This window comes from Lampetra fluviatilis, chromosome 12 (genome assembly GCF_964198595.1).
Source record: "Lampetra fluviatilis chromosome 12, kcLamFluv1.1, whole genome shotgun sequence".
Classification (NCBI taxonomy): Eukaryota; Metazoa; Chordata; class Hyperoartia; order Petromyzontiformes; family Petromyzontidae; genus Lampetra; species Lampetra fluviatilis.
The window spans coordinates 8,184,919-8,212,867 of NC_136286.1; the positions used below are offsets into that span (position 1 = coordinate 8,184,919).

Sequence of the window (27,949 nt, forward strand, 5' to 3'; positions counted from 1 at the left end):
TATATATCTAAATATGTACACACACATATACTGTACACCGTACACACGTGCGTATACTACCCGCATGCCGCACTGCCTACGCATTGCGTAAACAAAACATTACACGCAAAAACACATCGAGTGCACATGAATACACTGCGCAACTCCACAAACTATACGAACACATACACACGCCATATATATACACATACAGACACTGTATACATACAATATACACCATATATATATAAACATACGTACGTACACACTCCACACACAGACACATTGCGTGTACAAGCGCGCTCACACACACACGCACACATCTACACGTGGGTACGCACCATGTGGCCACGAAGCAGGGCCATCGCCCGAAACGTCGCCTATTACATATTTTAAGGTCACACGCAGCGTTACTGACGAATGTGTTAAAGTTTAGTTTGTGAACTGTGCCTAGATCACCATTGCCAACGCAGCACCACCAAACAATTATATCCTGTACACATACGTCGATACACGTGAGCATGCAACAATATATATACACACACACATATAGGACTACACACACGGATACACACAATATGTATGTGTGTGTGTGAATTAAGCGATAGTGTAGGGGTTAGCGCGCTACGCTATGAACCCGGCGACCCGAGTTCGATTCCCGCTCACGGCCAACACCAGTGACGATTATCTGAACCGGTCCCGGGCCTCCCCTAGGTCGACTCAGCCTTAAATGAGTACCTAGTGCGATGTGTAAACATCGCCGCTAGGGAGACAAAGGCGGCCGGGCGTGGTGTTCGCCACCCACCCCCTCGTGTGCCGTGCCGGCCTTCATAGGTGCTTGCTAACAGCACTTGCCCCTACAGTCTGTTAAGGCTATACGGGGGATCTTTGTCTTTTGTTTATGCCTACACAGGTGGAGCGGTGGCGCAGTGGTTTGCGCACTGCGCTATGAGCCTGGCCACGGCACCAACCCGCGCTGATCATTGTGGTGAAGTATGGCCAAAATAACCCCCCACACCACGTCCGGCACGATCAGTGGGAGTGATTGCCTTCATCCGGCAGGGGATTTACATAAAGGTGTAGAATCTTCTTGGTTCTTTCGGTAAAGTCACGTAGAATGGAAATAATAAAATAATAAAAAATAAAACATAATAAAATTAAATAATATTTTATTATGTAAAAAAAACCATAATAAATAAAATAGAATAAATAATATTGTAACATAATGAAATAATAATATTTTATTATGTTACAAATAATAAAAATAATAAAACATAATAAAATAAATAATATTTTATTATGTTTTATTTTTATTATTTTATTATTTCCATTCTACGTGACTTTACCGAAAGAACCAAGAAGATGAATCCCTGCAGTCACGAAAGCTTTAAATCGAGGTGTAGAATATTTTCTTATTTAAACATCTGCAAACTTTCCTCCATATAATAACGTATACAACGTACTGTATTTGTAGTTCTAAAGGTATACTGCACTTTTGCACATGTTCTGTACTACATAGACATGTATATGTGTACCGTATACGCATGTATATTGCGACGTGCAATGCATGTGAGCGTGTGTGCTTCAAGATGTGCAAACATCGCCACTGGGGAGACAAAGGCGGCCGGGCGAGGTGCTGGCCACCCACCTCCTCGTGTACCCTGCCGGCCTTTCATAGGTATAGGTCCTCGCTAATAGAATCTGCCCCAACATTCTGTTGAGACTGTACGGGGGAGAGGGAGAGGGGGGGGGGGCATCTTTGTAAGATATCAGAACGTAATGTTCACTTAGTGAGCAATGCCATGGCATTAATCTTCAAAAACCTACAGAGGCAGTGGGTCAATTATGGCAATTGATAAAGAGTCGGCAGACCGAAACATTGCGTAATTTTTTTTTTTAAGTTTAAACACGCAGACAACACAATTTGCCCTGTGGGATATTTACATCGACAAAGATACAATAAATCATTTTATTTCAATGAATAAAAACCACAAAAAAGAAAAAACACGACGTGAACGTATATAGACACCATTTTTCACTGATCACATATTCACCAAAACCAATGCGTTAGCCACAGGGCACGGCTGTTGTGATGTACGTCTGCCTACATTATATTATCTCTTATTCCCCCCCCCCGCCCGGCGCGTTTTTCTATTCATTAAATGCCATCGAGATATACATTATAATATGTACAGTATTTTTTTTCAATTATATTATATGAGGCGTACAGAAGAGAACGCACGCGCTTGCGTCAAAAAAGAAAATATATAAAACAAAAACGAAATTATAAACACAGAACGCACCAGTTTTTTCATGACATAAATTATAGCAATACATTCATGTGTATGACGGGTTCTGCATGGGATGCAGCTATATTATGCATCTGATATTATACCTGAGCTCGCAACTTGGACACAAACGGCAAAAAATATACATACATAGGCTACTTAACGCAAGTCTCTGTAAACAATGCATGGACATCCGAAGGAGTGCGCGCACTTTTATTAGTAATCAAATTTTTGTTTTTTTGTTCGACAATTTTAATTACACACCATACACAAACCACAGCAAAACGAAAAGTATGCTTTTATCTCAAACCTCAGCCAATTACCGATTCATATTGTATCGTGTTTTTTTCGACTTGGATCAACATCCTACCCCGACACGGTCCCTCCCGCCCCTCCCCTTCCTCGCCCCACCCCAAACGAACACCCACACACCACACCCCTAAGCGAGACAACACCAATATACAACATCGATTAATGTTTCCGATTATTGGCTATAACAATGTACGGGATACAACATTAAACTGTCCGCCAAATAAAAACGAGCCTTGGGTGCGTGCGTGCGTGCGTTGCGCTCCGGGCCCATCGTTCGACGGCCAGCCTCACGCAGCCCGCGCTCGCAACTTTGCGAGTGCCGTCCCTTCCTTGTAAGGGGCGAGACAGGGAAGTCAGTCGTTCGGGACGGGAGACACACGGGTCGAGAAGTGTACAACGGTAACGCCCGGTTAGGAATGCCCCTTCTTGTGATTGACGTTCGCGTCGCTCTTGCCGTTGCGCGAGTACGGCTCGAAAGCCGACGTCCCGTGGAGGGGCCGCACAGCCAACTCGAGCGGAAGGCCCACGTGGATGGGCAGCGACGGCATGGACAGAGGGAACACGGGCCCTCCGGGAAGGCCGGGGCAACCCGGGGCGGTGAGGAAGGCCGGCGGGCCTGGCCGTGGGCCGTGTCCAGTTCCGTGCGCAGATGGGGGTCCCGTGGGCTGCAGGAGACGGCCCTGCTCTAAGAGACGCAGCACGCTGCACGTGGCCGCGGACTCTGAGCTGGGAGAGCGGCCCTCGGCGCTGTCCTTGGTCTGGTCTTTCTTGTGCTTCGTGCGCCGATTCTGGAACCACACTTTCACCTGAGGCGTGCCAGGGAGGAGAGGAGATGGAAAGAGGGAGATGCAGAGAGATGAGTGGGAGATTGTGGGAGGAATAGGGAGAAAGAGCGCGTGATTGTTGGAGTCCTGAAACGGGGGTTTCGTGAGCGATAGGACGGTGCGGTTGAGTTGATGCAATCGTTGATAAAGTGGTGCCATTGCATTGCATCATCGTCGTCAGTCATAATCAATCTACTGCTAGATGAAAACCACGATTCACCGTTCCATGATGCAAACAATCCTCCGAGCAGATGAGTGAATCGCTCCATCTCCTCGGACGACGTGCTCTCGGACACGTCACTGTTCTTCACTATGGACCATAATCCGTTTGCACAACGTGTCCTGCCCAATAGTCCTCTCGTGTTTCTTAACGTGAAAATGTTCTCTAGGCAATGTGTTCCACTCTCTATCTCTCAATGTAATTGATCATCACGAAACTACGATCGATCCACTGAAATATAAAACCAGTGTCTATTGATTGTCACTCATTGAAGACTAATTTCTTTAGAAATGTTTTTTTTGTGTTTAGGCTTGGTGTCCTTCGCACGCACCTCCGATTAGCACGATTGTCTAGGTAGGGTGCGAAAGAAGTTCAACATACATGCGGCACTGTCTATTGGAGTATTTTAGCAACAATCTGCTGTAACAACCTTCCCAAAATGTAAGTTTGTTTTGGGTGGGCGTGACCTGACCTGGAGAGTGGGCAAACACGTTTAACGGTGAGTGCCAAGAGCTCGGCGGTCACCGCCTCACTGCCATCTGCGAATCGCAAAGCAATGGGAATTGAGCGAATAGCAGAGAGTGGGTGGGCGTGTGCGTGCTTGGATTAAGGCGGAGACAGGGAGAGTGGGGATTGCACGCCATTCATCGTTAATCTACCGATTGCGGTGAACATAAAACTTGCGTATTCTAATTGTAATGATTAACCCTCTAACCTGTCACGATGCACCGCGATCCATAACAAATGAACACATTACCACGATTCCATCGATTATTAACCCCTATAAATGTTACTGTCTCGGTCGCATGTTTTGCATTATCCCCGTTTCATTAGTACAGTTGCGTTTGCCCCATTATCAACAATGTATAATAGTCGATGGACTTTTACACAAGTTAATTATTTCACAACTCTGCGCTAACTAAACAAATGGGTTGAGCTGAAGGCTATTGCCCGAAACGTTATATTTTGTGCTAATCACGAGAGCGTTTATATTTGTTGTAATGTGTTTGTAGTAAACGTTAAGGCCCAACCTTTCAGCCGTCCGACCTAAACTTTCCCCTTGATAGAGACAACTTCAATGTTTGCACTCTCTAACCGCCTATTCTAATTAACCACATCCAAGTCTGGCATAAATTGATAACGTCCCGTTTGTATTATTATATCGATAAAAAAAATACGACCAATTATATTGAAGTTGAATTATCATAATTCTACTCAACATTATACAGCCGTACAGAAATTGTTACGAGCATCAATGTCTACTGGCGATGATGAATGCAGTATATACAGTATATCCCCCCATATGTCTACATGCGCCTAGATTGCAGGATGCATTTAAGTTCTGAGTCGATACTAATCCGGATCCTTACACCGCAAGCAAGCATCCTCGCATAACAGCTACAGAAAAACAGCTACAGAATAGAAGCAAGAACGATTCGCTCACTTGCACTATGAATACCGAAAGCAGAGTTCAATTCCCGGACACGGCTAATAACACGTGCGGCGAGGGAGATCTGAACCGGTTGAGGGCTCCCCCCCCCCCTGATTTCACCAACCCACGTCGACCAGCGTGGCGAAGTATGGTCAAACAACCAAACCCGACACGGGCAGGATTTTTTTTTTTTACCCGGCAGTGGCTTGACCATGGCTGAGAGTGACTTCGTGTATGTTGAATGACATTCACGGGGCAGTTTGACGAACGCCACCGTCTCACATTGCACGGTGCACACATGCACGCTGTTCCGCGACATATGAGCGAGCGTTCGGCGGTGCAAGTCTCATCAAGTTCCCCGCGGTGGAGTTGCTGCTCCGACCGGCTCACGCGTCACGGCGTGCATGGCACGGGGCTGCATTGGTCACGCGCAAAATACCCCGTGGAGAATGCGCGCACGAGCAACGCGTACGGCGTAGAGCCGCGTGCGTTGAACACCGAGAACCCTGGACGCGAGACGTCGACTCGTGAGTTAAACGTTGCGTTATTTTGTGTTCGCGTTTGATGATTTAAACAAAAATATATATTAATGCGAGCTAACGGCGCGAGCTCGCACGTGACAGACAAAGATCCCCCGTGCAGGCCACACAGACTGTTCGGGTTAAAGTGATGTTATCCGGGACGGCGCGCGGCCGCATTTGTCTTCCCGGTGTTCGGTGTTTACACACCGCCCAAAAGGACTCGTTTAAGGATTGTTGAGTAGACTACGAAGAGGCCCAGGATCGGTTCGGATTTTAGCCGCTGATGTTGGCCGTGAATGGGAATGGAACTAAGATAGCCAGGTTCGTAGCGCAGCGCGCAAATCGCTACGCCACCGTTCCAACTTACATACATACGCATACATACATATATAACTATGTAATGAACAGGTAAAAACTTTAAAAAGTTATCTAACAAATGTGTGACGTGCTGATGAGTGAAAAAAGCACGAAACGAGAATTAAAATTGCATGTGACGCTTCTGTCAGTTTTGACTTTGAAGGCTTGAGAGTATTTTGTCGAACATTTTATCACAGCGAATATCTTGTTTATGTTTGTGTGTATAGACATATACTCATATATTAAACCATCAAACATTCAACCAAGCGTTCATTGAACATGTCGCTTGCCACATTCAATGTAAAGTCACTCATTAACGTAATGTTATTTAGTAGTTTATTACGTAGAGTTAGTACGTTCAAATAATTTTAAAACGAATCAACACCCTTCTCCAATGTGACCTAATGATATATAATATCTCGCATGTTCTTAACATGCCAAATACGCTGAGCATATTGACCCATAATGTAAGTCAGAGGCCCATATCCATTTAGACTGTACAGACTTCCCTCGCTTTATGCGGTAGTAGATGCGTTTCAAAAAAAGGCGCACAAAACGAAATCGCGTAGATTAACACAAAATATACACCGCACGAAACAGCTGCCTGCCGAGGAGCGCATACAGCCCCAAGTCCGACAGCATAGCCGCATATGAGTTAAAAAAAACGCATATAACGAATTTCGGGGGAAAAAAGGTTAGCCGCATATACGTGAAATCGCACAAACCGAACCGGCACGAAGCGAGGGAAACCTGCAGTATATACAGTATAGACAAACGCTCAAAATACGAAGCGCATATATTTACACATTTATATTGAATCGGGAGCGAGTATCTAAAAACTTCAAACGGCACGCTGACGTTCATTTATTAAAATCACCGTCAAATAGGACACAAACGCACGCGCGTGCTCGGCACGACAGGGTGCCGCCGAAACGTCGCCGCGTCGCGTATTTACGAATACCCACGTTGTGCATTGTGATTGGCACGTGAAACCAGTCTGGCGTTGCTTAAGTGAAAATCCCAGCGCGCTACACATGCTGACAACAGGATCAAGTCTGAGCCAGACAACACGAATCGTAAGCAAACAGCGGTCGAGACTAACGCCGGAGTGGCAGCCAAAGGGAGGGGACGCGCCCGAGGCTGCCGCGGAGATGGAGCAAATCAAATCAGCTCGCGTGCACGTGCCACGTGAATTGCCACGAACATCGCATGGCCGAGAGAGACGGCGACGACTTGGGACGGCCTTTCATCCAGCAGTGGATTGATTGATCGTGGTTAATGATGCTGATGATGATGATGGTAGTGGTGGTATGTCGGTGTATGCAATCGTGCCAAAACAAGATGAGGCTCGCAGAGAAAAATACCCCTCGAGTATGATACGTCATCTAATTAGTCCTGCAAAGATGTCAGTTGCTTTTATCGCTGATAAGCCCACGAGCTGGGTTCAAGCGTCTCGTTCCCCTACCCGTGCACATGCAGTCCCTCTGTACGTGTGCACATACAGTATACATTCTATACGAAGATGCCCCGTATATCCGGAACAAGACCGTTGGGGCACGTGCTGTTAGCGAGCACCTATGAAGGCCGACGCGGTACACGAGGGGGTGGGGTGGCTAGCACCACGCCCGACCGCCTTTGTCTCCCTCGTGAGTCGACCGAGGGCGAGGCCCAGGACCGGTTCATATAATCGTCACTGGTGTTGGTCGTGAGCGGTAATCGATGTGCCTCCGCTCACCAAACATTCTATACAGTCTCCCGCCTACACGCGCGCGCGTACAATCTCTCTCGTGCATAAATGAGCAACGTGAGCTCTTTTGTTAAAGATAGTTTAGTCAAATATTATGTTTAGCGAATTGTCTAATTCACAGCCGGCAAGAAGACATCGATCCCCAACATCGTGATGGTTACGGGGGGGGGTTGCTTGACTATACTTCACCACGCTGGTCACTGCGTGCTGGTGAAGTGGGTGGATTGGGGGCGGGAACACAGGACCAGTTCGGAATGTTGTGATGTTTTTCGTGTTTGGGAATCAAATGTCCGTGGCCGAGTTCGCAGCAGCAGGGTGCGCTAACCACTGCGCCACCGCTCCTATGCAAGACGCATCGAAGGAAAATCTCAACATGGCTTCCCAATGCTTAGGGCACGATGATTGTACTGCGTCCATACACAACGCAAACACACAAAGACATAAACACGCACATAGGTGCATGTTTATAGATTTAAAAAAACATTATGCATAATTATACGTTACCATACTTAGTATAATTAAGGGATTGTGTTGGCAGTGGTGAACCAGCTTAGACACAACACATTCACCAGCGTTGTAATGTAACACTACTTTAGAATTATTACTCCTGTATAAGCTAACGTTTCGAGGAATTACCCATTTCAGCTACAAAAATACAAATTTCCCCCGTACATCCTACGCGGCCCATTGAGGCAAGTGCTGTTGACGAGCACCTATTGCAGACCGATCGGCACAAGTCAAGGGGTCGTGGTGACCAGCACCACGCCCGACCGCCTTTGTCTTCCCCGTGCTGCTGTTTACACACCCCCACAGAATATTCGTGTGAGTCAAATAAAGTGAAGGCGCCCAGGTAAGCTTCTGACATCAACAGTGATGTTCGCCCTGGTTGAGAACCACACCATACAACCGCGTCAACTACACACACACTAACCGCATGCCTGCATGCACACAATGGATGTGGTCCCCAGATTTTCGGAAACAATTCGAAAATATCCGAAAACCGGGACTGGATTGCAAGTTTCGGAATGATCCGAAAAGATTTCGTCAACTTCGTATACTTCGCGGTAACGAAACATGCTGTCACGTGACGTCCTTTAACCATGTGTGACGTCACGATCGATCACATTTAAATCTAAAGATCTTCACGTACAATTATAATTTTACTCGACTTAACTTCATATATGTAACATATGCAAAGCTTCATAATGAACATTATTACGATGATTCAATTCAGAGAATAAACAATGACGTTATCTTAAAGATTCATATATATTTTTTTTTATATCCGAAAAGAGGAATTGTCTAAATTAGGTGTAAAATCCGATAACCGAAAACATTTAATCAAAAACTCATTCCCAATGCGCACGTAACATTCATAGCAGTGAAAGCCCAGCGGTAAGCGCGGCTGCACTGTGAGCGAGTTCCATTCCCGGCCACGGCTAACATCAGTGGCCAGTGCCATCTCAGCCGGTCTGAGGCTTGCCCCCACTTCACCCCCACTGGCAACAAGGACGAGAGCCAACACCTCCCGTGACCCAGCACGGGGGAGGGCCTTCATCTAGAAGTGGATTGATAAAAGCCCGTGCATAAGCATAATCATCATCATCATTTATATTAATCGTTGTATATATGCGAGATGTATCTTCAACTAACTACTGTAAAGGCATTGCAGTTAGACGCACGTAACCACAACTCCCACACCTGCCGTCGCGTGATAAAGGCCGCTGAACGCGCTCTGCGACCACACATAGCGATGTTTAATTTACGGATAATGGGTCTGCGGCCCGCACCATCACGGAACGAGGCGCTCCAAACCCGCCTGAGAGCGCTTTGCTGCTCACGCTGCTTGGGACCACTCCGTGATTCTTCACTCGACGCTCCCTCCCCCACCCAAGCAACACGATGCAGGATCGCGAGACGACGGCCTACGTCACCGACGGCTGCTATGTATAATATTAATACGAATAACAATAATCAGCATCATCATATTTTATCAGCATTTGCTGCCCTCTGTCAACGCGCTTGCTGGGTTTGAAGGCCTCTCTCCAAACCGCCATTCATCTCATCACGAGCCTGCGATGTCAATGATGCACCGAGCACGTGCATGCGTGCTCGGTCGATGCATGATCGCGGTGATGATTTTATTGCATCGTATACAGCATCAGCGACACCACCGTGGCCGTGGCTGAGAGCTCCATGAATAATAATAATAATGATGAACAATGTACTTGTACGGTTCCTTTGTCAATCCACTGCTGGATTGAAGGCCTCCCCCCTCCCCTCCTCCTCATTGCAGCGTCTGTCACGGGCAGGGTCGTCTGGGCGTGCACAGGGCAACTTCACCAGGCTGGGCAGTGCGGGTTTGGGGAAGGGTATCCGTGGCTGGGAATCGAACTCAAGTCGCACGGTTTATAGCGCGAGTGCGCTGAACCGTTACACGACACCTCTGCACCCAAATAGCGGCGGTGTAATATGTAACGGCGATGCAATATGTAACGGCGATGCAATATGTAACGGTGATGCAATATGTAATTACAATACAAAGTGCAACGGCAATGCAATATGTAACGACAAAACAAAGTGTAACGATGATGCAATATGTAACGACAATACAATGTGTAACGGCGATACAACACAATACATACTGTAACGCGAATGGAATATGTAACGGCGATTCATTGCCACCAGCGTCAAGGCACCGTCATACCTCCATATAAGGCATCGTTTCACGACAGTCAGCACACAACGGGCTCTCGATTCAGAATGTGACCATCGTGATGATGCGTCGCGAAAATACACACCGCGAATCATCTGCACCGTCTCACGTGCGAGTGCAGGAGCGTACGCAGCGTGCAGCGTCAAGTGCAAGCTCGCTCGTTTGGCCTGCAAATGGTTGCGAGGAGCAGCTGAATGGGCAGCCTTACATACCACCATCGCATCGACGGTACAGTATGTTCGTAGCATCGTGGAGCAGCTTGAGGGATTGTTGCATCGCAAGATCGCGAAAGACGATCACGGCTTGGCGTGCGGTGGCCTTCATCCAGCAGTGGAGAGACCGTAGCTGATGCTGCTGCTGATGATCATGGTGATAATGTTGTGTGTCCTCATAGCACACGTTGTGTGCACACGTAGCAGGAATAACGGAATGCATGCTGCTTTACACAAAGACAAAGATCCCCCGTGTAGCCGTAACAGACTGTTGGAGCAAGCGCTGTTAGCGAGCACCTATGATGGCCGGGCACGGTACACGAGGGGCTGCGTAGCCAACACCACGCCCGACCGCCTTTGTCTCCCCACTGCTGAAGTTGAAATTAATCCCCAGAACGCATCGGGAGGGTCACAACCGCTTCAGCTACCACCTGCCACGAATGATAACCATGGCCGGGAATCGAACTTGGGTCGCCGGGCTCGTAGCGCCGCACCACGGCTCCAAACGCCACCGACTCCACGCCCCCACTCACGAAAAAAAACCGCAGGAAATATAGACAAACATGTTTACCCTTCTAACACACACACACACACGCACATACCGTCCACCCCCCTCTCGCAAAACACAACACCCTAAACACCCCCGTCATGACACAGGTTCAAACGCACAGAGACAAAGATCCCCTCCCCTATAGCCTTGACATACTGTTGGGGCAAGTGCTGTTAGCAAGCACCTAAGAAGACCGACACGACACACGAAGGTGGGTGGGTGGCCAGCACCACGCCCGGCCGCCTTTTGTCTCCCGAGTGGTGATTTTTACGCTCCGCACTAGGTACTCATTCGAGGCTGAGTCGACCTAGGGGAGGCCCATGATCGTTTGCGATAATCGCCCCTAGTATTGGTGTGGCCGTGAGCGGGAACGAACTCGGCTCACCGGGTTTGTCGCGCAGCGCGCTCACCCCTCTGCCTCAACACACACAGACACACACCCCGCTTAAAATACACACACACCCCAAAACACACACCCTTTAAACACGCGCGAACCTTCACACACACACATATACACCCGTCAGAGAACACACAGAGACACAAGAGAATGGACGGGCGCGTTGTGCAGGTCGCTGCTACTGCTTCACAAAACCCGTGGCCGTGCACATTCGGGTGTCGACCACTGTGCAGGTTTTCTAGGAATTCTTCTTCAAAATGAGGCTTTTAACGGGACTTCCGCTTGCATCATCCCACGCAATTTCTCGCGCATGCATAGTTAAACAAAAGACACAAAAGACAAAGATCCTCCCGATAGCAGGATGATGGGGCAAGTGCTATCGGCGAGCACCTAGAAAGGTCAGCAAAGCGCACAAGCGAGGCAGTGTGGCTGGAACCACGCCCGCCCGCCTTTGTCTCGCCAGTGACGATGTTGACACATCGCATCGGGTACTATTTTGAAGACTGATTCGACCTAGGCGTATGCCTTGGACCGGTTCAGATGAATGGCCACTGATGTGATAAGTCGTGGCTTATTAGGTTGCAAGGTTCACATTGTGTTAACCGTTGCAGCACATCTACAGCCTCCTCACTCGCCCCCCACCCCCCCGGATATGAAAGGCACATACACACGCGGACATACACACGCGGACATACACACGCGGACATGCACACGCGGACATACACACGCGGACATACACACGCGGACATACACAGGCACGCATGCCGCTTACGGTCTGGAAGGGGTTGGTAGCGAAGTGTCGTGCTCACAGAGTTCGATTCCCAGGCGCGTCTCAACATCAGTGGCGACTGATATCTGAACCAGGTGTCCCCCCCCCCTCCCCTTCCCAAACGCACCCCCACCGCACGTTCTTCACCAACGTGGTGAAGTATGGTCAAACAACCCCGCATGACCGTCACGCGGTCATGGGGAGCGACAGGAGACCTCCATCCATCGAGGGCCAACAGTGGATGGACAAAGCGCTGCCGGCGTTATTATTACGACGTGTTGTAAGCTGGCTCTCTGCGTCGCTCGCTCGTGAGCTTGAGCCACTGTGGCTACTGGAGGTGACAAAGAAATCTGGGTGCCCTGCCCGTGAGTGGACACGGCGAGTAAGCGCATTGACTCGCCTCTCACTGCCGCTCGCTCGCGCGCGCGCGCGCGCGCTCAGAGTTAACGACCTGCGCTGCTCTGTCTGGTATGCAGGTGGCTTCATTGTTTCACGAAGCGAAACACCCAAACGCCGCATAACCCATCCACCCCCCACCACCCCCCACCCCACTCCTATCACCATCACAACCGTCATCCAGCTGCGGATATAGCAATAAAGAGCTGCAATTGAAAGGCGGCATTCGCGCGCTTGTGAGCGCGTTGAGCTCATGAGCCCAGCCGGACGGGATACGTGATTTCGCTAAGATCAGCAGTTAGTCATCTGAACGTCCGGTCATGGCATCCCGGTCATTTACCGGCGCCCGCACTGATCAGGATTGGTGGTGAAGTATGGTCAAACGAAAGATTGCACCGACGTGACGTGGGTGGGAGGCCTTCATCGAGAGGTGGATGGACAAAGGGAATGTGTTTAGTTCCATTCGACACAGGATCTCCTGGACGTCATGTAAATGCTATGCAGACTTTGCACGTGATTGATATCCAAGTGCGTTGAGTGCATTCATTGCGCACGTTGTGATAATAATCGTAGTGATATTTGGCCTCTGTGTATCCAGCAAAACATCGCTGATTCAAGAGACGATGTTTCAGGAAGGTACATGCCGCATTGGGATTGTTGGCCCCTTCCCGTGTTAGTGGAGCGTATGGCTTCATGTGCGAGGAAAGCAGAGTAGCTCAGATAAAAACAAAAATCCACCACGCATTTGTAAGCGTTAGTTGCAGAAATATATTATTATAGTAATTGTAACGATGGGGGTGGGGGGTAGGGGTGTGGAAGGGGGCCTGCGGTCACTCCATCAACATTCACTGACGAGCGTGGTCAAATATGGTCTAATAACAGCGCGGGGAAGTTCTCATCCAGCAGTGGATTGACAAGAGGAGGGTGTCGACAACGGGGCGAACAAAGCATCGGAGGGACTGTTGGCAGGAAAGGCCACGACAACGCCACACGCTGTTGAGCACAGTTCTCGCAGTACATTGGTAAACCACAGACATGGGCATTTATTGAGATCGAGGTGCCAATGAGACAATGCACCGTCAAGTCTTTTGTGCAAGCTGCAACAACAACAACAATCCACAAACGCTTTCTTTCTGCACAAGGCATGAAAGCAAACAGCACCCAGCTGTCTTCTTGGTTCTTTCGGTAAAGTCACGTAGAAGGGAAGTAATAAAATAATAAAAATAAAACATAATAAAATGAAATAATTCTCACGACGTTTCGGCTACAACGCAAGCAGCCGTCTTCAGGTGAAGAAGACGGCTGCTTGCGTTGTAGCCGAAACGTCGTGAGAATTATTTCATTTTATTATGTTTTATTTTTATTATTTTATTACTTCCCTTCTACGTGACTTTACCGAAAGAACCAAGAAGATGAATCCCTGCAGTCACGAAAGCTTTAAATCGAAAAAACACCCAGCTGGTTAATACGTTTTTTTTCCGTATATAATGGAATATAACTGACATGACCCCAGCCCTAATGTTAACCCTAACTCTAACCTCTAACCCTACATAATTAATGTGAATGGTCCGTGGCCTCTGACAGGGATTTTTTTGAAAGCCTAAGCGTTTGAAGTAAAAAGTTTGACATCCACGAAAAGAAGGTACGGAATGGATAGATATAAACAATATATATAACAGGTACCCACCACGGTATGGCTGATATCTGACTCACTCTGGTAGTGATTCATATGAAAATAACAGATCAGTGAAACGATAATGTGCGTTTTTATACTATCTCTGGCAGCAGAGTATAGGAACTCGACGTTTCGGCCGACTGGCTTTCTTCAAAAACATATTTAGACTTTTTACCCTTTTATCTGGCAACAAAACTGACACCTTTATACAAGGGATCATGTTTGCATTAACCACAACAGTTGCGGTCGGAATGCAAACAAAAATACAACTCTGACAATGTATGCACTGTCCTTGAAATTGATCGGTCCACACCCGAGACAGCTTTTCTTAGAGCCCAGTCTCAGACTGCATACATTATCAGAGCTGTCTTTTTTGTTTGCATTTTGACCGCAAGTGTTGTGGTTAATGCAAATAGGATCCCTTGTATAAAGGTGTCAGTTTTGTTGCCAGATAAAAGGGTTAAAACCTAATGCTATATCTTGCTACTGGCAAAGGAGGTCTCATAATATAATATTGAGACTTACCAAAACTCTTTAACATTCTCTCTACATCTAAAACTCAATGTTTTCTGAAAAGGACCAGGAGGCCTAAACGTTGATATTTTTTGACAATTAGTATATTATATTATTATTTTATTATGTTTTATTTTTATTATTTTATTATTTCCCTTCTACGTTACTTTACCGAAAAAACCAAGAAGATAGTATATTGTTATTCATTAACCATGTATTTTATGCAGCAGTTTGAAAGTATTTCACAGATGCAGCAATATAATATAATTGATTGATACCTATAGCCTAAAAAGTTCAACACATTCGTCACTAACACTGCCGTACAATAAATAAAAACATATATATACACACAAGAAGTGACCTTTTGGGCAGTGACCATTTGTCATAGAAGACCCAAAGGCCCCATTTCATATTTGCTATGAAGAATGGCCATTGTACAAAATGTTGTCGGCGATATGTTTTGTTGAGACGGTGTAATTGACGAAGTTGTTGAGTTGTTCGTGTTGTTAATTGAGCTTGTGCACCGCTGCCAACGCTGCTGCAGCAGCATCAAACGATCTGTACAAAGAGACTCGAGAGCTAATAGACCACGTGTTGCGCGGGTGAATGTTGGTGTCGTGGACTTCAAAAGGAAAGCAGCTGTGATGATTTGTCTTTGTTACAAATGCGCCGATCTTCGCTCCGCCTCAACCAGACTCGAACCCCTGCCTTCCTGCCTACAACCCGCACACTGCTACCCTCCCCCCCCCACGCTGCCGGCACGTGCTGGCTGGTGGTCGCTCCTTCTCCTCTGCGACCCCTACAGTCTGAATCTCCCTCCCAATTCCTGTTTGATTGAACTGGTGACTCCTTAGATCAGTGGTTCTCAACATTTGTTGGCTGAATTTCTATTTGAAGCTTTCGTGACTGCAGGGATTCGCCTTCTTGGTTCTTTCGGTAAATTCACGTAGAAGGGAAATAATAAAATAATAAAAATAAAACATAATAAAATAATATAATAAAGTAATAATATACTTTTATTATTTTCCTTCTACGTGACTTTACCAAAAGAACCAAGAAGATGTGTTGGCTGCTTTACCTCCTTGTTGAATTTTGTTTCAACCGAGTACCCCCCTTGCCTAACTCAACGTGGAATACATGTATGCATAGTGAACATCAACATTTTAACGAATTGTAACTGCAAGCGGATAAAAACTAATTCAACAAGACGCTCTGCATGTGTCATGTAATTTGTTCGTGCTCGCTGGTTACTTTTGGAAACCACATTGTTTACGATCAATGAGGCTAGAAAGGTATTTTATATTGTTCGAGGTTACCATATGGATTTAAGTGTTATCGAAGTTATTTATATTGGCAGATTCATACATTATTATTCACCAATGACTCTCATGTACGATACAATTCCATGCATTTATAAGTCATCTCACGTACCGCCTGGAACATTGCCACGTATCCCGAGAGGTCTGCGTACCCCCGGTTGAGAACCACTGCCTGAGACGACACGTGTCTTCACTCGTGGACTAACTCACAGCCCATGCCGTATTTGACACTCAATCCACAGAACACTGCAGACTGTGTCGTCGTCCCCCGATCCGACTTTCATGTACATGTTGATGATCCATGTGATGGTGGCGATGATGGTAATGATATTTGGCGGTGGTGGTCATGGCGATGATGATGGTGATGATCATGATGTTGATTTTTCTGGATGATGATGATGATGACAATAATGCTGGGCGGTGGTGGCTATGCAAGTGGTCTATAATCCAGCACTGTGATGATGGACGCTTGTGTTGCGCCCGAAACGTCGTGATTTATTTTATTTTATACCCACGTGACTTTAGCGAAATAACCAAAGAGTATGGATTCCTGCAGTCACGAAAGCTTCAAATCAAAATTGATCACACTAATGTTGTGAAACTCCCTTTCCCGTGGGCGTCGAAAAAATGCCATACCCTGGCTCGCCAGGAGAATGCAGTGCAGCAAGTGGACTAATCACCAGCTGTTTCCATCGTTGCGGGGAGACGGGGGGGGGGAGATAGAGCGTTGCCCCCTCGCGCGTGTGAGTTTCCTCCGAGTGCTCCGCTTCCTCCCGCACGTATAAACACTCGTCATTAATTGGCAGACATCTTCGAATAAAACCCCAATGGAGGAACCCAATTGAAAAAAAACAGTCATCAGGCTCAGTGTGGCTGGATAAATGAGTAATTACAGTAATAATGTTTGTGTTCGTGGAGCTTGTGATGGTGATTGTGGTTTTCATTATGGCGACGACCACAATAATGGCAACAATGGTGACGATTATGACATTACTATTATCCTCATACCAAAAGACAAAGATCCCCCGTATAGCCTTAACCAACTGTTGGGCAAGTGCTGTTAGCGAGCACCTATAAAGGCCAGAACGGTGGGTAGCCAGCACCACGCCCGGCCACCGTTGCATCCCTGGTGCAGACGTTAACACACCGCACCAGGTACAAATTTAAGGTTGAGTCGACCTAGTGGAGGAGGCCCAGGACCGGTTCAGATAATCGTCACTGTTGTTGGCCGTGAGCGGCAAATCGAACTGGGGTTTCCAGGTCCGTAGCGCGGCGCGCTAACCGATACACTACCGCTCCCCACGTACCACACACACACACGTGGTCCACAACCCCAGCCACATGCCGCAAAATTTTACGTTTCTCGGCGGCTGCCAATAAGGGGAGGGAGCACGCACCTGAGTCTCGGACAGGTTGAGCTGGCGCGCGAGCTCCGTGCGCTCCCGGCCCACCAGGTACTGGCAGCGCTGGAACTCGCACTCGAGTCGGTAGAGCTGCTCGGCCGTGAACGATGTGCGGGTCCTCTTGGGCCGCTCCAGGTCCAACCCCTTGGGCAGCACGAGCTCGCGGATGGCACCCTTGGCGTCTGCAGTGCCGCCCCCCGCGTGCGCCACGGCGAAAGCGGCGGCGGCGGCGGCGAGAGAAGAGCGCGCGTCAGGTGCGGCAGTGCGCTCTCGCGTGTGTGTGTAGGCGCGTGTGTGTGTAGGCGCGTGTGTGTGTGGGTGCGTGTGTGTGTGTAGGCGCGTGTGTGTGTGGGTGTGTGTGTGTGGGTGCGTGTGTGTGTAGGCGCGTGTGTGTGTGGGTGTGTGTGTGGGTGCGTGTGTGTGTGTAGGCGCGTGTGTGTGTGGGTGCGTGTGGGTGTGTGTGTGGGTGTGTGTGTAAGTTCGTGTGGGTGTGTGTGTGTGGGTGTGTATGTAAGTGCATGTGGGTGTGTGTGTGGGTGTGTGTGTAAGTGCGTGTGGGTGCCTGTGTGGGTGTGTGTGTGGGTGTGTGTGTAAGTGCGTGTGGGTGCCTGTGTGGGTGTGCGTGTGGGTGTGTGTGTAAGTGCGTGTGGGTGTGTGTGTAAGTGCGTGTGGGTGTGTGTGTAAGTGCGTGTGGGTGTGTGTGTAAGTGCGTGTGGGTGCCTGTGTGGGTGTGCGTGTGTGGGTTCGTGTGCGAGAAGCGGTAGTGGAGCAGTTCGCGCGCTGTGCTACGAATCCGCCGACACGAGTTTGATTCCCGCTAGCGGCCAACACAAGTGACGATTATCTGAACCGGTCCTGGTGTGGAAACTTCGCCACTAGGGAGACAAAGGGGGCCTGGCGTGGTGCTGGCCACCCACCTCCTCGTGTGCTGTTCCGGTCTTTATAGATGCTCGCTAACAGCACTTGCCCCAACAGTCTGGTAAAGGCTATATGGGGAATATTTGCCTTTGGGGCGTGTGTTTGTGGTGCCACTGGTGTTGGCCGTGAGCGGGAATCGAACTCGGGTTGCCGCGTTTGTAGATAACCGGTACACTACCGCTCCCCATAATCTCAACCGGTCCTGGGCCTCCCCTAGGTCGACTCAGCATTAAACATCTCCACTGAGAAGACAAAGGCGGCGGGTGTGGTGTTGTCCACTCACTTTCTCACGTGCCATGCCAGTCTTAACAGGTGCACGTGCTGATAGCGAGTACCGATTTAGGCTAGACGGGGTACTTTTAGTATTTATGTGTGCCAGTGTGTGTGTGTGTGAAAGAATGTGAATGTTTGTATAAGCGCGTGTGTGTGTGTGTGAGAGAGTTGTGTGCAACCGAGGGAGTATACGTGTCTGTGTGTGGCAGAAAGGTGATGTGTGTGTATGTAAGGGAGTTGTGTGTTTGTGTGCCTCGGTGAGTGTGTACATGGGGGTGTGTATGAGGACGTGAATGTGTTAGGGTGTGTGTGTGCGTGTGTGGTGGTTAGTGCGGCCAACACCAGATTATCTGAAGCAGGCATGGACCTCCCCTACGTCGACTCAGCTCCAAATGAGTAATTGGTGTGCTGGGTAAACATTACCACTGGGGAGACAAAGGCCGCCGGGCGTGGTGCTGGCCACCCACCCCCTCGTGCACCGTCCAGGCCTTCATAGGTGCTCGCTAACAGCACTTGCACCCCAACAGTATGGTACAGGTCATACGGATAATACTTGCCTTCACGTGTAAGGGCTGGCAAAACAACCTCGGCCTCCTCGCTGGCTGCAGATCGGTAACGCTGTGGTGGCTGTGAGCATTGCTATTGGGTGAAAGGCCCTTCCTGGCGCTGTTAGCCTCTATGCAGTGGCCAACGGTGGCTCTGGGCCAGGGGCTGGTAACCCCTTCACCTTCAATCAGAAAGCCACAAATTAAATATCAAACTAAGCTTGTGTAGAGGCCCTGGGAGGACAGGCGTCCATGACGTCTGGCTGATGAGTCATATTCCTTAAATAACCTCCTGACACAGGTGCTAGCTAAAGTGACCCCTCGGGATAGAGTGATCATATTGGATGGCTTTAATGTCCAAGCAGGTCATAATTTAGCCACCTGGGCTGGAGTGATTGGAAGGCATGGGCAGATCAGCTCAATAATAGTAGGAAACTGCTCGTCTTCTGTACAGGCCATGGGCTTGTAATCATCAATATGCCGTCCCGTCATTGGCGCATCCACACACCATCATAGATGCACGCCTCGTCCAAGCAAGAACATCTGCTTGACTACGTAGTGATCGAACAACGAATGCAGGCCCTTGTCCTTGATACCAGAACCTCCCGTGGAGCTGGTCAGCCCAGTCATCATCGGCTTGTCATCTGTAAGATACACCTGCCATTCTTCTACTGTGGTGGTGGGTGTCCTCCTGGGACCCCATTCAATCCCACAGCGGCCTGGTCTCAATTAGCTGATGAAAGTTGCAAGTGAGTATTCAGCTGGGGTTGGCATCGCCCCCCACCCCTTCTCCTAATGCTTAGAGGAAATGGGTGAGGTTTGGAACTATGTATTACTTGGGTCTTTCGGTAAAGTCACGTAGATAGGTTCAAAGAAAATAACAACAATTTAATAAAAAACTACGACGTTGCGATCGCAACACAAGTGGTCATCATCAGGAAAAGGGGAGTTAGCTTCTAAAGACAACTTTAACCAAAGACCCAAATAATTTGAATTCCTGTAATCGCGAAAGCTTTAAGTTTAGAACTATGGTTCATGAAGCCCAGAGTTCCACAGAAACCCTGAAAGATGGAGGTGTTCCAGCTAGCTCCCACCGATTACATCATCCCACGTCGAAGAATCAGGAGGTTTGTGACAGCCTTCGCTCAGAGGTTCGTAGAGCCATCCGGCCCTGCGAGGATGAGTGGTGGTGGTTTACAAGAGGAGGTGGTAAATGCTTCAGTAGATCACGACAACGAATAACTCTTTAATGACATCTAAAAGTAACTTCCAGCGCCATCCCTATTACCATGTTTAAGGGAAATAATGGTGATATTATCTCCGACCCCCAGGAACAACTCTGCAGGTTTCATGAGTATTTAAGTGAGGTCTTGGGGTAGGGCAAACCCCTAAGCTCAGATAACATCACGGGGCAAGGTGGGGATGCCCCTGCTGGGGCTGCAGTGTCTCAAATATTGGAATAAATAGCTGGCTGAGGTGCCATCTGTTCAGGAAGTACCAGGAGCGATCCAGTGTCTGAGACCAGGAAAATCGCCAGGCAGAGATGACATCTTCTTGGTTCTTTCGGTAAAGTCACGTAAAAGGGAAGTAATAAAATAATAAAAATAAAACATAATAAAATAATTCTCACGACGTTTCGGCCACAACGCAAGCAGCCGTCCTCAGGTGAAGACCAGGTCTGTCGGGGAGACAGCGTCAGACTGGTCTTCACCTGAGAACGGCTGCTTGCGTTGTGGCCGAAACGTCGTGATAATTAATTTATTATGTTTTATTTTTATTATTTTATTACTTCCCTTCTACGTGACTTTACCGAAAGAACCAAGAAGATGAATCCCTGCAGTCACGAAAGCTTTAAATCCAGAGATGACCTCCCAAGCGAAATGCTGAGAGAGGGTGGTGTTTGTCTGCAGACTGCCCTATATGACATCATTACAGCAGTCTTCACCACAGGACAGGCTATGCAGGATTGGAAGGATGTCCTCCTTCTTAAAGAGGGGGACCGTACTGATTTTAACAACTATTGGGGCATCTCCTTCCTAGTGTGCCGGGAAAGGCTCTGGCAAGGATTATTCAACATCGTCTTGCCAGACATGCTCAGGAGAGGCGTGCAGAGCCCCAGTGGGATTTTAGGCCTGGGCAGTCCTGTATGGATGCCATATTTTCTGTCCGTCTGCTGCAGCAGAGCTATAGGGAATTGCAATGGGGCCTACATCTCTGCTTTATTGATCTGGTCAAGGCCTTATAATACGATCAATAGGCCATGGCTGTGGGTTGTTCTGCATGCTTTCGGAGTCCATGGCTCTGCTCACAATCAATAAAGAACGGCATGATGGTGAGCAGACCCAGTAAAGCTGGTTGGCTGAGAGTCCCACACATTCCCTCTTTACCTTGGGGTGCGACAGGGATATCATCAGGCTCCTAAATTAATGAACACATTTTTCAACCACATAGTTCGAGAAACATTCAATGGCTGTAGTAGAGGACTTTTTTTTATTTGGTACAGACACAGTGGGAGGCTGATCGATGCCCGGGTGCAGTCCAGGGACGGTTCCCTATTGGTCAACCATGTTATGTATGCTGATTATGTGGTGGTTGCTGCTCACTCTGAGAATTAGTTGGAGGCTCTGCTGCTAAACCTGGAGCGAGTCACGAAGAGATGGGGCTTTAAAATCAGCCCCACCAACACTAAGCACCTGCCTGGATATTTTGCGTCATCAAATGCTCCACTCTCTCAACTCCCAATGAGTTATGGAATAGTTGTGGAGATAGTGGACAAGTGTCCTTACCTGGGCAGTGCGCTTTTGACTAGCTCTGGTTTGGCAGCAGAGATCGTACTCCGAATCAGTGGAGCAGCATTATATTTGCATCAGCTTCGTAACTCAGCGTGGAAGCTACCTGGCCTGCTGCTTCACACAAAGTTGTGGGTCTTCTTGGCCACAGTTATGCCCTCCTATCTATATGCTTGCAAAACGTGGACTCCTCTGAAGGAATATCTGTGCCAGTTTGAAACATTCAGGCTGGCCTGCCGACGATCCATCCTGGCTTTAAACAGGCTAGATTGTGTGAGGAGCTTACAAATCCTTGAACGATCTGGATATTGTTCCATCAGTGAGCTGCTCCGGCAAGAGAGGCTGCGTTGGCTGGGTCATGTAATCCGCATGCCCAGCCACCGCATACCCAAGCAGCGTATGTTTGGCCAGATAGAGGGTGCTAAACGGGCGCGGCACGGGCTGGAGAAGAGATTTATTGATGTGTACAGGATGATGTGGAGCTGATTAGACCTGCCGATGACTGGTATCAGCGGTGAAGGATATTACTGGTCAGTTAGAGGCAGTCACCCTCCAACAATAGCGGAGGGTAGAGAAGTGGCACTCACAACAACGAGCGGAGGGCTGGCCGGCTAGATATCGTGAGTTGGCACAGTGGGGAGTACAGTGGGTGCACATATCAACCATCTTAGTCAGCCGACCTATGGCACCTAGGGTCTGGCCCGTGACGTCCTGCCATCGAGCCCTTGCCATTTCACGTGACCTCAAAGCGCACCTAGCCTGGCACGAGCGCCGTGTTGAGTGTGTGGCAAAGGGGGGGGGGTCTTCTTGTGTAAAAATGAGGGTGTGTCCGAGTGAGGGTGTGGATGTGTATGAGTGTAGGTGAGTGTATGTGGGCAAAGTAGGGGGCATAGGTGTTGCAACGGGCCTGTCATCTCAGTCAGTCCACCCATGGCGACCTGGGTCTGCCCCGTGACCTCCTGCCGGCGAGCGATCGACACTTCACGTGGCCTCAACGTGCACGTAGCCTGGCACAAGCGCCGTGTTGACGTCACCGCCACTAAGGCGTTGTTGTTGTTGTATGTGGGGAGCAGTAGTGTAGCGTTTGTGGCGCTACAAAGCCGGCGACACGAGTTCGATTCCAGCTCACGACCAATAATAGTGGCGAATATTTAAACCGGTCATGCGCCTCCCCTCGGTAAGCATCTAGACCCTGGGGGAGACAAAGGCGGTCTGGCGTGTGTCGTGTCGGCCTTCATATATGCTCGTTCGCAGAACTTGCCCCAACGGTCTGTTACGGGCGATATGTATTATTCTCTCTAGGTTTGTGACTGCCAGGATGTTTATTTTTGTAAGAGTGCGTTGGCGGTACGTATTGGGGCGTGTAAGTGTGAGAGCGTGTTTGTAAAAGTAGACCATATGCGCGTGAAAGAGTTACGTGTGGCAGTGTGTGACATGGGTGCCCGCTAACAGCAGATTATACTGGTAGGAACCCACTGGTTCCACCAGCCCACAGGGGCTGGTCACCCCGTGCTGCCCTTATAAAACTCAACGTTTAACCTACTCACGCAGGCTTGTGCCCGCCCACACAGTCGGGCATATTTGCGGAATACACCACGCCGCCGTTGACCCTGGCCATTGACCGAGCAACCCAACGTTCCTACCAGCTCCCTCCGCAGGAATGTGTTAAACAGGGCTAAACAAAGCGACGTTAGTCCTGTGTACGCATGCGTGTGTGTGTGTGCGTGTCGTCTGCAAGGCCTTCATAGGTGCTCGCGAATAGCAACTAAGTCTGCTAAGGCTGTACGTGTCAGTTGAGCGTGCTGCACACACACACGCTGATCCAACAATGTCTATTGATCAGATCGCCTGAATGATGATGTACATACCTATTCGTCTGAGTACAAACTCACGAGTTCTGGTTAAACTCCGTTCAGTGTCTCCACGTATGATACCAAATATGTTAGTCCAGATGCATATTTAATGGCATAGAAGGTTAATTATTTATTTATGTAACAGATTTTTTCTTGTTGTTGAAGCTACTCTGGACGAGTTTCAAACCTTTTGGATCTCATCGGCAGTCAGGCTGGTGGAAAATACTTTTCGAGATTCAAACTCGGGTTACCACTCAACGTTGCACTACATCCATGCTACAAACTAAAAGCACACACACAAACCCACATTCACATGGATTACACTCAACAAAGACAAAGATCCCCCGTATAGCCTTAATAGACGTTTGGGACAAGTGATGTTGGCAAGCACACACAACACGCCTATTACACACACACAACACACTTCTTATACACACACAACACCCCTATTATACACACAACACACCTCTTATCAGAGGTGGGACAAAGTCATTGTTATGCAAGTCCAAGTCGAGTCGCAAGTCATCAAATTCATGACTCGAGTCTGACTCGAGTCCAAGTCACATGACTCGAGTCCACATCTCATAGGTGGGACAAAGTCATTGTTATGCAAGTCCAAGTCGAGTCGCAAGTCATCTAATTCATGACTCGAGTCTGACTCGAGTCGAAGTCACATGACTCGAGTCCACACCTCTGCCTCTTATACATACGCACACACCTAACACAGACGCATAGGCACAATAGCCACATAAAGACAATTCACAGACGTGATTGCAGACACAAAACACACACTAGACACGTACACATACAAATATACTTACAAAGCGCACACATATACGCTTAACATATATAAATATAAATGCACACACAATACACATCTTAAATACTGTCAGGACACATACGTATGCATGCATACAGAAATGCACAGCACACAGACAATGCACACAAAACACACACAAAGTATAAAAACACGGACACATTCACACACCCACAAACCAAACACATATACGCACCCAACAAAAACACTTACACACAAACACGTGAATATAACTTACGCACGTAAGTACAAACACAAAACACAACCTCGACATATTAACAATAAACAAATGCACACAGCAGTACCCACACTTGATAATACTCAGCGCACACAAAGCACACGCATACACACACGAGACGGACAACACCACACACTTTTATATATATATATGCGTACGTAACATATACAAAGACAAAGGTTCTTGTGTAGCCCACACAGGCTTCTGGGGCAAGTACTGTTAAAGGTACACGAGGTTGGGTGGTGTTGGTGGGCAACAACACGCCCGGCCGCCTTTGTCTCCCCAGGGGTCGCCGGATTCGTCGCGTCGTGCGCTAACCACTACACTGCAAACAGCACATGCGTACACCCACGCACATGATACATGCATACATACAAACGCGCACACGTTTGTATACATAGCAATAATCACGGTCAGCCATGATCCGTCCACTGCTGGATGAAGTCTCTCCCCTCACCCCTCCCCCCCTGTCACCGCTCACGTTCTCGCGATTCAATTATAATGATATCATCATTCTCCTGCTCACCACGTCATTTCATCGCTCCATCTCTCTCATGCGGTGGGGTCATATATGGGTTTTTTTTCTTCCTGATAAGGGCCACTAGGCAGAAACGTCGGGGTTTTCTCTTTCATCTAGTAAGCAGCAAAAAAAAACACCGCTTTATTTTTTGCATTCTGTTATGATATAGACCACAAGTTGTGTATTATGTTAATCATAATATGTTAGTTATAAGAAAATATAACAATGTGCCTTTAGCGTTGAAATCAAAGTGATGAATGCGTATTGGCGTTAACGTGTTCATAGGTTTGAAAATAGCACCGCCTTACGAATACATTATGAAAGGACGTTTACAAATGTAATTACCTAGAAATATGTTATATATTAGTAATTTTAAATAGCTATTACCGTTAGTAATGTGCAGGAATTTGTTCAACGCGATGAAGGTCTCCCCACGCCGCATCGGTCGTGTGAGCAGGGGGGGGGGGTTGTTTGACCATACTTCCCCACAACGGTCAGTGCGTGTTGGAGAAGCGGGGTATAGCAGCGCCAGGACCGGTTCAGACACAAGCATAACCACTCGCCACTGATGTTAGCCGTGGTCTGGAATCGAGCTGAAGCTACCAGGTTCCATAGGTAGGCGCGCTAATCACTGCGCCACCGCTCCACCCCGCGCGATGCAGTATTTATAAACTGTGCGCGTGTACTGTCTGTGGCGGTGCAATATCGCAAATTCAGAGGCACCTGCGACTTTCGGGTTCTCTGTGAAAGCCGCGTAATCTTCACACAATGCGCTCGCTAACCACTCAAATCGCACGGGCGTATACGTTCACGTTTGGGATTAGTGGGCACGTACCGGTAATCTTCGTAATGTACCGTGATCTCCACGTGACGATCTTCGCAAGGTTACCGTTACATCCATACGTGACTTCACGCAATGAACAATGCGCATAACTAAACCGGCTTAGCACGCGAGTTACATTCCTAGCGACGGCCAACATCTTTGGTGAGTTATATCGAAACGATATTTTGACAGCCCACCCCCTCCACCCTCTCGTGCCACCTTTAACAACGCGCATTAACCAGCGCGGCGCTGTAGGTCAAGAAATACCCACGGATCGACGCGGCAAGTGGAGGCCTTCATCCAGCAGTGGATTGACGAGGGGCTTGTCAACTAATTCTCGTGAGCAATACAGACACAAATATCCCCCGTATGGCCTTAACCGACTGTTGGGGCAAGTGCTGTTAGCGAGCGCCTATTAAGGACGGAACGGCACACGAGGGGGTGGGTGGCCAGCACCACGCCCGATCGCCTTTGTCTCTCTCGTCACGGTGTTTAGATATCACTCAAGGTACTAATTTAACACACGCACCTTGATATTTGCAGCGCCGCTACATGTGATGTGAACTGCAGGTAAAACGTAACCACTTGTAAAATTACAGAATACGGAAAAATAACCGACGCCGTACTGATTGAAGACCATCGAACGAAACCTTGACATGTAGTTACGTTACTCTTTGGGTCTTTCGGTAAAGTCACGTAGGTAGAAAAAAAGAATAGATCGCGACGTTTCACCTGAAGACGGTCGCTTGTTGTTGCGATCGAAACGTCGAGATCAATTATTAGTTCTACCTACGTGACTTTACCGAAATAACCAAAGAGTATGGATTCCTGCAGTCACGAAAGCTGCAAATCAAGAATGTTGTTACGTTGTTGCATTTTCCTGGTATTTAAATTCTGCCGATGCTAAATCGAATTATTACCGCCGAAGAAGATACCCGGCACAATGTGTGTGTGTGTCATGGGACCATCAACAGGCAATATTTATATATTATCAGAGCATGTTCACCACAAGAACGTGTGATTAATGAAGACTTGATTCCTCGCAAAAGGTATCTATTTGATATTTGAACATCTTAATAATTTCGATTTAAAGCTTTCGTGACTGCAGGGATTTATATTCTTGGCTCTTTCGGTAAAGTCACGTAGAAGGGAAATAATAAAATAATAAAAATAAAACAAGAACATTCTCACGACGTTTCGATTGCAACACAATCCATCATCATCAGGTGACATCATTACGTGACTTTACCGAAATAACCAATACTATTCTTTGGTTCTTTCGGTTAAGTCACGTCTAAAGATAAAATAATGAATTAAAATAATAGCGACGTTTCGATTGCAACACAAGCAATCATCATCAGGCATAAAAGAAATAGCAACAAAAATCTAATTCATTATTTTATCTTTAGACGTGACTTAACCGAAAGAACCAAAGAATAATTCCTGCAGTCACGAAAGCTCCAAAAATTAAGATTGAACCAATACTATCTTAATAATTGTTTTATTGCCAGAACGGTTAAAACCTCTTCTTATTGTTCATAAT

At 47.9% G+C, this 27,949-nt stretch overlaps 1 protein-coding gene across 1 annotated transcript in view; it reads right to left on the reverse strand.

The window, feature by feature from the left end:
* Positions 1-2,989: 2,989 nt before the first annotated feature.
* LOC144934950 (ventral anterior homeobox 1b-like) overlaps positions 2,990-27,949 on the reverse strand; it is a 41,174-nt gene continuing 16,214 nt past the window's right edge. Inside the window, exons 2-3 of the mRNA XM_078861210.1 lie at positions 17,625-17,812; positions 2,990-3,385 (exon numbers count right to left, since the gene is read on the reverse strand). Coding sequence (XP_078717336.1) covers positions 2,990-3,385; positions 17,625-17,812 — 584 coding nt within the window. The remainder of the gene's footprint in view (positions 3,386-17,624; positions 17,813-27,949) is intronic.